General features: G+C 33.3%; 1 protein-coding gene and 1 long non-coding RNA gene across 2 annotated transcripts; both read right to left on the reverse strand.

The window, feature by feature from the left end:
* Positions 1-251: 251 nt before the first annotated feature.
* Positions 252-1,499, reverse strand: LOC112730634 (putative F-box protein At3g47150). The gene is made up of 2 exons (XM_025780701.1): positions 743-1,499; positions 252-637 (listed from the first exon to the last, which is right to left on the reverse strand). Exons 1-2 carry the CDS (start codon positions 1,497-1,499, stop codon positions 252-254), a joined length of 1,143 nt encoding a protein of 380 aa, XP_025636486.1.
* A 956-nt stretch (positions 1,500-2,455) lies between these two features.
* LOC140177149 (uncharacterized) lies at positions 2,456-4,750 on the reverse strand. Its single transcript, XR_011868954.1, has 4 exons — positions 4,581-4,750; positions 4,435-4,489; positions 4,218-4,346; positions 2,456-2,788 (listed from the first exon to the last, which is right to left on the reverse strand). It is a non-coding gene; the product is annotated as an uncharacterized lncRNA (long non-coding RNA).
* Between the last annotated feature and the right edge of the window lie 10,682 nt (positions 4,751-15,432).

A 15,432-nucleotide genomic window follows, 5' to 3' on the forward strand; every position in this document is an offset into this window, starting at 1 on the left:
TAGATTTCATTTGACTTGTTTTATTTAGTGGTTGGATTAGGTTTCAAATATAAGAAAAATTGAATTGCAACTATGTTATTTGAAATAACAGTGCATAGTATTTTTCATAAACCCAAAATTGGTTCTTAGTGTAAATTAAAATGATACTTTAAAATTATTTTTTTATTATTTGAAGAACATACAGAAGAAGTTGTACATCTATCACTGCTCCAATGTTGGATGAACTAATAATGCACTTGCTCTACATCGATCTATGAATTTCCAACACATAACAAAGTCTCAAAGTAGTGATGAACAGATCTAGGCACTTTATCTAATTTACAAAGAACCCTCAAACCATAATTTTTTAGGCTATAAGACATTATTTTACCATCTTTGAACAATACAAGCATGGAGTCCTCCTCCTCTTCTTCTTGGCGAAGAACAAAACTTAACACAGAAAATGGATTACTTGAAACATTCCAGCACAAGGCCGATTCCCCATCATGCATGCGATTAAGATTGACACGGTATCTGGCAACCCATGAAGAGTAATCTTCCTCTAATTCCCAAATATCAAACTCCAAACTATCAGATAGAATCAAGTGCAGCCTCCCTTTACATTCTCCTAAATACTTAACACACAAGAGCTCCGAATCTGAGTCGACACATGCAGGGACTAAATGCAATTTATCAAAGCAAAGCCGATTGACATCGAAATAAACGGAATTGTCATCATCTAAACGAAATCAGTGAACAGCACCATTGCAATAAACTCCCTCTGGGACACGTAAATCATTAGGAAGATTGCAAACAACACTACTCCAACAAGACGTCTCTGATGAATACAAACGAATCCCAATTCGGGGTTTGAGTTGATTGAGACGACTATAATAATGTCCAAACGGAGCTTCCATTTCACCAAATAAAATAACTTTGTAAGAAAGAGGTTGTTTCAGAGGTTCGAAAACAAGATATGCCTTCAAGTTAAGAGGGTCAAATATGTAGAAATCTTCATTACATGGGGAATCTACATCGCCAAGCGGGTAATCTAGATAAACGCAGTGGTCATTGCTGACGGCTGGGTTGCATATGCGAAAGTGGGATTCTAGTCGTATCTCAAAAGTTGTTAAACCAGAATGGGGTGTGGGTGTAACATTACATAGTAATAGACCATTACAAGAATGTATAATAGTAGAAGACATGTATTTGCGTCGATCAGGATCAAGATGGAAGAAGATTTTGTTGGCGTTGTTATTATTGGTGTGAAAGGGAACAATAGAAGCTCTTTTAGCCTTGGTGTCTCCGAAATTCTGAACCAAAAGAGCAGTGGGTGGAGGGATGTTGTACTTGCCGTATAAATGACAAGTGTGTGAATAACGGAATTTGGGGTTGGAGATGATTGACAACCATTTCTTGCACACGCACTTGCATTGAATCACTTGTTTCACTGGCAGTCGGAGAAGGATCTCCGTTAAGAGATCCATGTCTTGGATCACAGTGTCACATGGACTCTCCATTGTTTATGAAACCAAGAGAGTAGTTGCGTGGTGTTGTAGTTTATGGTTTCTCTGTTTCATATCTTAGTCTTATATAACTATACGGGGAATGCTAGGGAGATAATGACTTAGTTGAACAATATGAACAACGGACCCTAGAAACTAGCCCAATTAGATTACTAACATAGTTTTACTCATAAACACCCCCTCTTCCCTAAATCTAATTACTACCATGTAATCATCCCATTCACACCCCTTTCTTTGACCCAACAGTAAAAACCTTTCTCCTTCCCTACCTTTCTAACACCATTCAAGAAAGGAAACATTAGTCTTCCTTCACCGCCATTTGAAACGGCATTGACGAAGGGAGACCTTCCCACATTAGCTGCTTCTTTTTCACTGCAACCCGTCGTCCATCCTGCCACCCACGGAACCGACCATCCCCCAGCGCCTCCATTGTGAAGACGTGAAGCAGTAGGCGAGCATCCGTGGCCCCGTCGCGTGGAAGTCGCCCAGAAACCACAGGTGTTGTCCTTTACCCGCAATCTCCGTAGGTTATAGCCCTTGCATGTTCGCGTCGCTTGGAGTCATCCTCGGATACAACAAGAGAAGCCGTGGGCTGTGTTTCCCTTCCCAGATTGAAGGCCAGTAACCCGATAACCGTTAATTGAAGGTTTAGATGTTCATAGTAACTTTTATTTTCACTACCATAGAATGGTTTTGCTGCTTGTGAAAATTTCTGGCCTGTTTGACTTCTCCAAGTGTTTGTGAACATATGGAAGTTCTGTAACACCCTACCACACAAAGCTTTACGCTTAAGTCGTAAAACAGAGGTGATGTGGTATTACGACCTCTAAAATAAAATAAGTACATATAATAGCAGAAGAGTTATAATATGCTAGGAGCCTTGAAGGATAGGGAAAATAAAAATCGCGAGATAAAAGCGCAACGCTCAAGGAACGAGTTAACTTGCATGCTAAGAAAACTGTAACTGTCAAACATAAGATAACAGAAGTAGGAATAGAGTGCCAAAGATACAAAATAACAAGCTCCTAACTCAGCCTGCGAAGTCAAGACTGGCCGGAGAATATTTACACATATATACATACATATCCAAAACCCAAAAGTACATACACACAATCCTGCCTCTCCATAAACCTCTAAGAGGATCAAAAAGGACAAGTTATGCGGAGAGAAAGCTAAGTACATATATATACATCACTGTACAACAAAACTATACAACAACACTATCCAGTAACCCCTCCGCTTTAAGAGTCCAGACGCCTAACGAGATGGCTCCCGACCTGCATCTGAAAAACAACAACATAGTATGGAATGAGAACCGGAGGTTCTCAGTATGGTAAAGGTGCCACACACATAATATATAAGGTCCTGGGAATGCCAGAGGCAATCCTAGAACGCCGACACTCAGATTGTAGAGCTTAAAGTATTAAACAGAAACCATAAAAGGTGGTTTACTAAGGATATTTAAACCTAACTTAACTTAACCTTAAATCTAAATCCCATTCTGCCATTCCTCCATACCTCCGATTCCATCATGCATTTTCACAGACAACTAAACAGACAAAGGCAAGCACAAGAAGGTTACAAGTACTGCAGATAACAAATATACATTTAACATGGCAAGTACATTTAGGCACACCCAGTTAATACACAAGCAAGTAATTCAAGTAATATGCATATGATGCATGCCTGTCCTATGGCTGATGAGGCTCATCTGTCGGTTATCCAGCCAACCCGACAAGTCTGAATTGTCCTTAGACTGTCCCCCGACGTGCATCCCCAAGAGTCTATGCATAGATTTTTCTCAAATAATCAATATTGCTCAATGGGGGTAACATTCCCGGGAATTTATATAGTGCCCGGTCACACTTACGTCGTAGGGTCAACAGAGTATCGAGTTTTCAACCTGGTACACGTGGTGGCAAGCCACGGCACTTAATCCAGGGAATCTCGTATCTCAGATTATTCAAATTCATAAGCAATATAAATAATTCAATTATAATTCCTCAACATCCACATCATTCTCAATTGCATCTCATTCATCATCATACATTAAACATATTCAATCCTTATCCTTCATTATCACACCTCCCATTCCGTCCATCAATAGTTTCAATTCAAAACATAATTCATTCTTTTCTAAGAATCAAACTTCAAACTTAAAACATACTCACTTTCTTAATAACTCAAAATCAAACCATATAACATTTAAATCTAAATCTCTTTTAAATAATCATCTAAACAAAATCTCTAATTTTTTATAAAATTTCGGCAGCATCTCCTCTAAAACTCGGACTTTGCCACCCTTTTCGGGTCCAAACCTGCTTTCTTTTCAATTCAACATACCCTTCCTCATCATCATAACAGTCACCACAATAAATCTACTTCAGATTTACAATTATATTCATACAATATTCAAATCCAACAACCAAAAATTCAACTAAGGATCATAGTTCACTAACCCTAGGCTTCTAACACATAATATCTCAAATCAATAATTCACCAAATCATTAGCACTAGACCAACCATGTTCATCAACAATAACATTCACCATCCAAGATTAATAACTAATTATCCAATAAACTTCAACCAAATATATTCATCAACAAATTACTAAACATTAAACATACACCTGCATTCCAACTTATCCTATGGCCGTCTAGCTTAAGTTTTCACAGAACATTATATATTAAATGCAAGAAACCTAAACCATACCTTAGCCGATTTCCACGTAACGACCAAAGCTATTTATTCAAAACCAAGACAGCCCCTCAAAACTCAACTAATCCGCTTCCTCCAAGTTCCAGTATTCACAATTTCAAGCTCCAATTATTTATTTTCAACCTAATACACATTCATAATACATATATACCCAATTTAATACTCAAAGCTCAAATTTAATGAAATTAAAATAGAATTATCGTATCCTCACCTTATCCAAGCTTCACATAAGCAAGAGTGAACGTTTCTCTCAAGCTAATTGGATCCTAAAACATCAGAAATCAAAGAAATTCAATATTCCCACTTAAAATTCGAAAATTGGGGGAAGATGAAGCTGAGAGTGAAATAGCAAGTTACCTATGAAATTGTTCCGGTAGAAATGTAGAGCTCGACGCGGTGAACGCGTGGCCGCAAACGGTGCGGCGATTGGAGCTCGGACGGAGAAGTTACGGGGATCGGAAGGTAACGTAACAATTTTGACGTTCTTCCTTTCTTCTCCCTGATGCTCTTCGACGCTGCCAAAAATGGAGAGAAGAAGAACGTGGGTTCACTTAAAGGGCTGGTCCGGTTGGGCCCGGTTTGGGCCCGGTTCAACCGGTTCGGCCCGTTCGGTCTAATTTTGGACCGATTTCTTCGAAATTGGTGTCAAAATTCTCATTTCGATGAGCTCTATCCTAATTTAATATAATATTCACATTTCTAATCTTCCTTATTAAAAATTAATTTATTGACTAATTATCTACTAATTTTAACCGGGGTTTACATCCTACCCACCTAATAAAGAATTTTGCCCTCAAAATTCAAATCTAGTTACCTGAAAAGAGATGTGGATAGTCCTTTCGCATATCTGATTCGAGCTCCCAGGTATGTTCCTCGATACCAGCTCGACTCCAAGCCACTTTTACCAATGATACTTCCTTTCCGCGTAATCGTTTAATATTAGTATCATCAATTCTCACTGGAATCACTGGAAGTGTTAGATCTTCTCTCACTTGGATTGGTTCTGGTTCTAGAATATGACTTGCGTCAGGAGTATACTTCCGAAGCTGTGATACATGAAATACATCGTGCAAATTCGAAAGGTACGGCGGTAAGGCAATTCTATAAGCCACTGGTCCAATTCTCTTCAGAATCTCAAACGGTCCAATATAACGAGGATTCAGTTTCTTGGTCTTAATAGCTCTTCCCACTCCAGTGGTTGGTGTAACTTTCAGAAAGACATGTTCTCCTTCTTCGAATTCCAAAGGCTTTCGCCTCTGATCAGCATAGCTCTTCTGGCGGCTCTAGGCTATAAGCATTCGACTACGAATCTTCTTTATCTGTTCAGTCGTTTCGGCTATCATCTCAGGCCCTAATAAACTCTTTTCTCCAATTTCATACCAACACAACGGAGACTGACATTTTCTGCCATACAGAGCCTCATATGGAGCCATTCCGATGCTCGCATGATAGCTATTATTATAAGCAAACTCTACTAATGGCATATACCGGTCCCAGCTTACCGGCTGGTCCAAAACACAAGCCCTTAGCATATCCTCCAAGGTCTGAATAGTTCTTTCTGACTGACCATCTGTCTGAGGGTGATACGCAGTACTCAAGCTTAATTGAGTCCCAAATGCACGCTGAAAAGCTCCCCAGAACCTTGATGTAAAACGGGGATCTCTATCAGATATAATAGTAGAGGGCACACCATGTAATCTGACAATCTCTTTGATATACATTCGAGCCAATTCCTCCATTGTGCAACTTATTCGGATAGGAAGAAAGTGAGCTGATTTCGTCAATCGATCTACAACCACCCAAATAGCGTCATAACCTGATCGGGTTCTAGGCAACCCTATCACAAAATCCATTGCGATACTCTCCCATTTCCATTGTGGAATCTCTAAAGGCTGAAGGGTCCCTGATGGTCTCTGATGCTCAATCTTAACCTTCTGACACGTTAAACATTTAGATACATGCAATGCCACATCATTCTTCATACCTGGCCACCAGAACATCGCTTTCAGATCCTGATACATTTTAGTGCTCCCTGGGTGAATTGAAAACCCGCTCTTGTGAGCTTCCTTCAAGATACTTTGTCGTAGGTCTCCAACATCAGGCACAATAATCCGGTTCTTGAACCTCCATAAACCATCATGACCTTCTGACATTCTCTACTGTTTTCCCTGTTCAACTGCTGGTAATACCTTACGTAACGCTTCACTATCTTGATGAGCCTTCAGAAGTTCTGATTTAAAATCACTTGAAATCTGTAACTGACTCAAACATAAAATTCCAGATTCTTCTCTAACTCCCAAATTCAAACCTTGAAATGCCTTCAGTAACTCTTCCTCCCGTAGCATCATCCAAGCTGCATATAAAGACTTCCGACTCAAAGCGTCCGCCACAACGTTCGCTTTTCCTGGATGATAATTCAATTCAAAATCATAATCTTTCAGAAGCTCCATCCACCTCCTCTGACGCATATTCAACTCTTTCTGCTTAAAAAGATACTTCAAACTCTTATGGTCTGAGAAAACATGAAACTTAACGCCATAGAGGTAGTGCCTCCAAATCTTTAAAGCAAACACAACAGCAGCAAGTTCTAAATCATGTGTCGGGTAGTTCATCTCATGCGGCCTTAACTGCCGTGAGGCGTATGCTACAACATTCTGGTGCTGCATCAAAACACACCCTAACCCTTTCAGAGATGCATCACAATACACTTCAAACGGTTCACTTGGTTCAGGTAATACCAATACAGGTGCAGTAGTCAACCTGTGCTTCAATGCCTGGAAACTCTCTTCACATTCCGGAGTCCAGATAAAAGGTGTATCCTTCCTAGTCAACTTAGTTAAAGGTAAGGCGAGCTGTGAAAATCCCTTAATGAATCTGCGATAATACCCTGCCAAACCTAAGAAACTCCTGATCTCTGTCACTGAAGTTGGTCGCTCCCAATTCATCACTGCTTCCACCTTAGCAGGATCCACAACTATCCCCTGCTTACTCACCACGTGGCCGAGAAACTTCACTTCACTCTTCCAGAACTCACATTTAGATAACTTAGCATATAACTTCCTATCTCTCAGAATTTGAAGCACAATCCGCAAGTGATCAGCATGTTCCTCTTCAGTCTTAGAATAAACAAGAATGTCATCAATGAAGACAATAACAAACTTGTCCAGATACGGTCGAAAAATCCTGTTCATATAATCCATAAATACTGCCGGGGCATTAGTTAACCCAAAAGACATCACTGTATACTCATAATGACCATAACGGGTCCTGAAAGCAGTTTTCGGAATATCCTCGTCTCTAACCCTTATCTGATGATATCCGGATCGCAGGTCAATCTTAGAAAACACACTGGCACCATGTAGCTGATCCATTAGATCATCGATTCTAGGCAACGGAAATTTATTCTTCACAGTGATCTTATTCAATTGCCGATAATCGACACACAGCCGCATACTCCCATCCTTCTTCTTTACAAGTAACACTGGCGCTCCCCACGGAGAAACACTTGGTCGGATAAAATGCTTACCCAACAGATCTTCCAGCTGAGCTTTCAGTTCAGCCATTTCTAAAGGCGACATCCTATAAGGAGTAATTGAAATTGGACCGGATCCAGGTACCAACTCAATTGCAAATTCAACCTCTCGGTTAGGTGGGAATTCATTAATATCATCCGGAAACACATCTGGAAATTCACATACAACCGGAATTTGCTCTAAGTTAATTTGTCTGTTTGATTTTTTTAATACTTGCGGTGGGAAAATTATATTGGATGAATGGCTAAAGTTGAGCGTTGTGACATGATCTACATGATTTAGGTAGCGATTTCTGATGTTGAAAATCTATGGAGCCTAGCAAGCTGGTTATATTAGGACTTGTTTTGGTGACTTATGTAATAAAAAGTTTAATTTTTAACAACTATGCTTCCAAGGTCCTTGTTTAACTAGATTTTTTTTAACTGCCTATGTACTCTTACTGCACACGACTGTGGGTTTTATGCTGTTGATTTTCATATATATATTTTTTTTAAATTACAGCATGGATAGTAATATCACATTGTTCATGGATCCTTGGATTAAAGCAAACATGTTTGAAATTTGATGGAGCCTGGGCTTGATATTTTAGTATTCTTTTCTTTATTTGTTTCTGGTTCATTTGATTGACCTTTAATTTCTATAAATGACAGATATTCAATTTTGTAAGAAAAGATGGATGAAAAAATGTTACATTCTCTACATCATTTAGGTAGCAATTTCTGATGTTGCAAATCTATGGAGCCTAGCAAGCTGGTTATATTAGGACTTGTTTTCGTGACTTACGTAATTAGAAGTTCAATTTGTAACACCTATGCTTCCAAGTACCTTGTTTTTTTTTTTTGTGACTTCCAAGTACCTTGTTTAAGTTGTTTTTTTTTTAACTGCCTTTGTACTCTTACTCCACACGACTGTGGGTGTTATGCTGTTGATTTTCATATGTTTTTTTTTTTAAATTAAAGTATGGATAGTAATATCACATGGTGCATGGATCCTTGGATTAAAGCAAACATGTTTGAAATTTGATGGAGCCTGATCTTGATATTTTAGTATTTAATTTCTTATCTGTTTCTGGTTCATTTGAATGACCTTTAATTTCTATAAATGACGGATGTTCAATTTTGTAAGAAAAGATGGATGAAAAATGTTACATGAGCTACATCATTTAGGTAGCAGTTTCTGATGTTGCAAATCTATGGAGCCTACCAAGCTGGTTATATTAGTATTTGTTTTGGGGACTTACGTAATTAGAAGTTCAATTTTTAACAGCTATGCTTCCATGGATCTTGTTTAACTTGATTTTTTTTAACTGCCTATGTACTTTTACTGCACACAACTGTGGGTGTTGTGCTGTTGATTTCATTTGTTTTTTTTTTAAATTAAAGCATGGATAGTAATATCACATGGTTCATGGATCATTGGATTAAAGCAAACATGTTTGAAATTTGATGGTGCCTGACCTTGATATTTTAGTATTTAATTCTTTATCTGTTTCTGGTTCATTTGATTGACCGTTAATTTATATAATGGACGGATGTTCAATTTTGGAAGAAAAGATGGATTCAAAAAATGTGACATGATCTACATCATTTAGGTAGCAATTTCTGAAGTTGCAAATCTCTGGAGCCTAGCAAGCTGGTTATATTAGGACTTGTGTTGGTGACTTACGTAATTAGAAGTTCAATTTGTAACAGCTATGCTTCCAAGTACCTGGTTTAACTTGATTTTATTTTTTAACTGCCTTTGTACTCTTACTCCACACGACCGTGGTGTTATGCTGTTGATTTTCATATGCTTGGATTAAAGCAAACGGTATGAAATTTGATGGAGTTTGGGTTTCATATCTTAGAATTCTTTTCTTTATATGTTTCTGGTTCATGTGATTGACTTTTAATTTCTATAAATTACGGATGTTTAATTTTGTAAGAAACGATGGATGCAAATGGTGGCTTAACTAGATATGAGTTAAATTGGTTGTAAATACTATAGTTGCATAATGTTTGATGTCTACATATTTATGACTTTATTATTTTCGATCATGGATGTTATAAAGGTTCGTGTTAAAATTTTAACAATAATATATAGTTATATAGAAATAATATATTTTATACGTATGAAATTTTTTTTTTTAAATAATGCGAGCGGACTATTGATGAACCTGTGAGGAAGAACCGGAATCAGAGAAAGTAATAGATGTACCTAGAGCCCGTTTGGGAAGTAGCAGAAGCTACTTTTTTTTTACTTTTAAATTATGAAAAGTCACAATAAACAAACTAAAAAACAGCAACAAATATACATTAACACACATTTCATATTCATTTTTTATTTTCACCTACCATATCATGCACAATAAAACAACAAGTACTAACTATACAATAATTTCTTTTGCATTGCCATCAAGATTATTATGAATTAGAATTTTAATATCCATTCTCTTGTGTAAAAAAATTGTATTTTTTCAGTTATTTATCCAAACACTACAACTTTAAAATAAGTACTTTTATAACTAAAAATCAACACAAAATAACTTATTTATAAGTTGTTATTAATAAAAGTCCTTCTACTTTAAGCTCTTTTGAAAAAAGAGCTTATTTAAGTTGTTAATCCAAATTGCACCTTAGTCTTAAGACCACAAATACCTTTTTCACATTGTTTACGTGTTTTCGTGGTGGAATTTTGTTACAACAGAAAGGATAAATTTCCATGGTGAATAACATTTTTAGTTCTCTAACTACTTTGATTCTGTTTCAAGATATTAGCGAAGCGTAAAATTTATTAGTTAAAAATAACCATCTGGGACCAACAAAAATAACCATTCGCTATCATATGGAATCGAACATCCAGCCTCTACTATTTGTTACTATTTACACACTACACGAAGACTCTTCTAAATAACCATTTAGGTGATAATAGAGATAACCATCTGTTAGCCTATAGAATCGAACATCTAACCTTTATTACTTGTAATTGACCACATACTCTACACCAAGACTATTACGAATAACCATCTGAGTACCAGTAAAAATAACCATCCGCTATCTTATTGAATCGAACATCCATATTAAAATACTTGCAACTGATCACACACACTACACCCAGATTATTCGAAATAACCATCTGGGTAACAAAAGAAATAACCATTCGCTCTCCTATTAAATCGAACATCCAGTTTATAATACTTTTAACGAATCACACACACTACACCCAGACTATTCAAAATAACCATCTGGGTAACAATAGAAATAAACATCCGCTATCCTATTAAATCGAATATCTAGTTTAACATAATTGTAACTAATTATACACACCACACCAAGGCTATTACAAAATAACCATCTGGGTACCAAATAACCATTCGCTACGCTATTGAATCGAAACCGACTTTTTTTGCATATCTTGCATATATAAACATCCTAAGCCAGCTTCAAATGCTCAAACTGCATCCTAACTCTTGGTATTTCGTCTTCGGCAAGGCAACTATGATCCGGTAACTGCAAATAAGTTCAAAACATACATCATTCGATGAACATGAGGATTAATGGTCGATTCAAATATGCAATTCACGAAAAAACAGCAATATACTAGAGACCAAACCTCATCAACAAGATCTGTGTCATCACTTCCAGTAATGTCTGTACATTCTATGACCTACAATCAAACATATACAAACTAAATAGATACCGTACTATTAAACAAGTTTCAACTAAAAAGATTTTATTAATACTTTTTCCAAAAATATCATTAAAAATTTATTACTATACATAACTTACAAGAAATAATAACAATGAAAAGTGTACTCATAAAAAACTCACCTAATTAGTTAGGCTTATATTAAGTATTTATATAGAGCATGCATGGATCTATTACATCTGAATCACACCTACACAATCTAAAACCAAGCCCATTTCTATGCTTTGAAAAGTCAAAAAGCTCATTATTTCTTCTTGGATGTGAATGATACATTCCCATTCTCCATTTTCGTTTCTTCAATTCCTTCCTTGTCAATTCTCTCTTATTTCTTCTTCTCCTTATTTGTTTATTAATTAATTTATTTTTCTTATAGTAGTAATTAGTGTTGTATGTATTATGGACTTGTTAATTAGAATTTTGAGACCTTTGAGTACTATATTGTATCTTATGCACAACTGTACATATATTTTCTAACAATATTATATAACGTGAAAAAATAAAAAAAGAATGCAGAAACAAAAAAACACATTTAGTGAGCATCCAAAATGAACAGCATCTCCACTTAGAGCATATATTTTCATCTGTAAAGTGAGTTGTGACCAAATTTGTTTATGCATACATGGCATGGAAGCATAAGGATGAGAATTTAAAATAATCTAATGGCAACCATGTGGAATGTTTAAAACATACCTGAATTGGTAGTTTCATTCAATTCACTTAACTAAACATGATATGCATTTCTTAAATTACTCTAATCAAATGACTAAATTTAAAATTTTAAACCAATTTGGGGTTTAAACAAAACTAAAAATCAAGTTCCATGTCAAAACTCAATCTAAACATCATTAAAAATAACATAACATTACACAATTTTGAATTATAATGCCTAAAGATAACAAAATTTAAGACAAATGCTGGCCAAACATAAGAATTAAACAAAAAATTTCACTCAGACATTTCATCGAGCATATGGTGTGCACAATATGTAAACAGGGATTTTAAACTCAATTTAAGCAGCAATCAATCCAGAAAAATCAGCCATCAAACATTTTGGAATCCAAAAAGTATCAATCCATTAATCTAAACCTAATCTAAACGCTAAAAGCAGAATTAAAAATTAGTTAAAATAAATAAACGAAATAACACGAACAGGAAGAAGCATGGAACCTGCGTTGGTGAAAGGGGAAGAATAGAAAGAGAGGGGTAGCAGAGGCAGTGTTGCAGCGGCACAAAGCTCAGCCGCTGCTAGGTTGCACTGGGGTTTCTCGCGCGGGGTTGGACTTTGCACAGAGACCAGGGGTAATGTACAGGGGATTGAGGAGAAATGGAGAAAGAGGGAAAAAAAAAAGAGAGGGAAGAGAGAGGGGGTAGGCGACGGTGGTCGCCAATGATGATGGCAGTGGTGTCGGACGAAGGGTTGGGGCTGGGTTGAGAGTGCAGAAGAGAAAAAGGTCTATCAAGAAAGGGAAGAGATAAAGTGTGAAAGGATAGAAAACGTGTAACTGTTTCCTACTAAAAAATCTGATATTTTAAATTTTGAAAAATAGTTATTATTATAATTAAATTAATTACATCATTAATTAAATTTATGAATAATGTACATTTGTAACCCTATTATTTATATTATTCACTAAAATTATTGTTCACTTATACTTTTCCATAACTATTATGGGCCACACAGTACACTCCCTCAAGCCTATTATCAGATATGCTGCCAAATTATTATTATTATATAAATCCTATGCGCACATGATAATGATTCAGCTGTAGTTATGTTTGTGTGAAACTGTTAATTAATAATTATTAGTTAATTTAATATTTTTTATAAAATTATTATTTAATAATTTTAAATTATTAACTTAATTATAAAAATAATTGTATATGAACATAAAAAATTAAACATTAAATTAGTCATTAAATATTTATATATAAATATATGTATTATTTAACTTATTTATTTTTAAAGTCTATTTTATATTGTAACATATATTTTATATATGACTTATTTAGTGATTGATTTTTTATATTAACATAATATAATTGTTATTATTATTATTATTGATAAAGAGTTACTTGTATGTCTTACCAACATTTTTCTACAAAGATAATTAAAAATTATTAAATAATTTAACGTGTAAAATTAAATTATATAGCATAATATGTGTTAACATCTTGAATATCATCTTTACATAAAAAAAAATCAGATATATTTGGTTAAATAATCATTTAACATAACACATACGGACATGTCATCAATTATTATTTCAGTAAATGAGATAATAATTAAAATTATCTTATTTAATTTAATCTATTATCTATTGTTAAAATCGATTTTTTTTTATTAATAGTATAACTGATGTAGCATATTTTTCAAGGTATTTTTTGATTTATTTTATTTGATTCTTTTAAATGCGTTAATTAATTAATTATTTGATCAAATTAAAATAAATATCAAATTATTTAATATTTTATTTAACTATATTAACTATAACTAATTAATTATACTAATTATTTTATTTGACTAGAATAAATAAATTGATTTTATTTTAATTTGCATGAATTTTTCATCTTATATATTTTGATTAATTTTTTTGAAAGTGTTATAATTATTTATTTATTTAATTTGATTGAGATAAATATTAAATTATTTAATATTTTATTTAACTACATTAATTAACTATAACTAATTAATTACATTAATTATTTGATTTGACTAGAATAAATAAATAGATTTTGTTTTAATTTACGTAAATGTTTTTATCTTATGTATTCTGATTAATGATTTTTAAGATTGTCATAATTAATTGTTTATTTGATTTGATTATGATAAATATTAAATATTAAATATTTTATTTGCTATATTAATTATTTAATAATTAATTATATTAATTGTTTAATTTGACTAAAATAAATGAATTAATTTTATTTTAATTTGCATAATTTTTTTTGTGTTATATTTTTTTATTCCATTATTTATTTGATTTGATTGATATAAATATATCAAATTATTTAATATTTCATTTGATGGCATTAATTATAACTAATCAATTATATTAATTATTGAATTATTTAATTTGATTAAAATAAATAAATTGATTTTATTTTAATTTGTATTAATTTTTTCATCTTATGTATTTTGATTAATGACTTTTCATAGTGTTATTATTAATTAATTATTTGATTTGATTGATAACTTTTCATAGAATTATAATTAATTAATTATTTTATTTGATTGAGATAAATATTAAATTATTTAATATTTTTATTATATTAATTATAACTAATTTATTATATTAATAATTTAATTTTATTAGAATAAATAAATTGATTTTATTTTAATTTATATTAATTATTATATTTAAAATTTTACAATTATTTTAATAATAATTAATAAATACTAAACAAGATTATTATAGACTATTTGAATTGATTTTTTTATTGTTTTTTCAATTTTTTTTTATTATTTTTATGTGAAATTATTCTAATCATTTTCTTGTGTAAGTTATGAGTTTGTTGATTATTATCCTTTTGTTGTTGACCACCTTGTTAATTTTTTTTTTAAAATTAAGAATGAGACTTAAATTCAAAACCTCTAAATGAGGATAAAAAGACTATGTTATTTGAGTAATAATTCATTAATGATTATACTCTTTCAGTATTTATCTAGTAAATGATATTAATTAGTATTCTTTTGCTATTGACCAAAAGGATAGTAATTAAGAGGGAAATTGAAACTTCTTTTAAAAGAATATTAGGTGATTAATATTTTTTATTTTTGTCTTATTTTCAAACTAATACTAACTAAGTAACTAACTTTCTCTTTTTTTTTTAACATTAAAAATGTTATTCCACTACAACATTTATTGGCTATTGCAACATAAGTTCAAGATAACACTTAAAAATAGTTGCCTAATATATATATAGGCAACGTTTTATACTAGTAGTAATAAAATAGAATTATAACAATGAATTTTTAATCAACACACTAT

This window comes from Arachis hypogaea, chromosome 12 (genome assembly GCF_003086295.3).
Source record: "Arachis hypogaea cultivar Tifrunner chromosome 12, arahy.Tifrunner.gnm2.J5K5, whole genome shotgun sequence".
NCBI classification, from domain to species: Eukaryota; Viridiplantae; Streptophyta; class Magnoliopsida; order Fabales; family Fabaceae; genus Arachis; species Arachis hypogaea.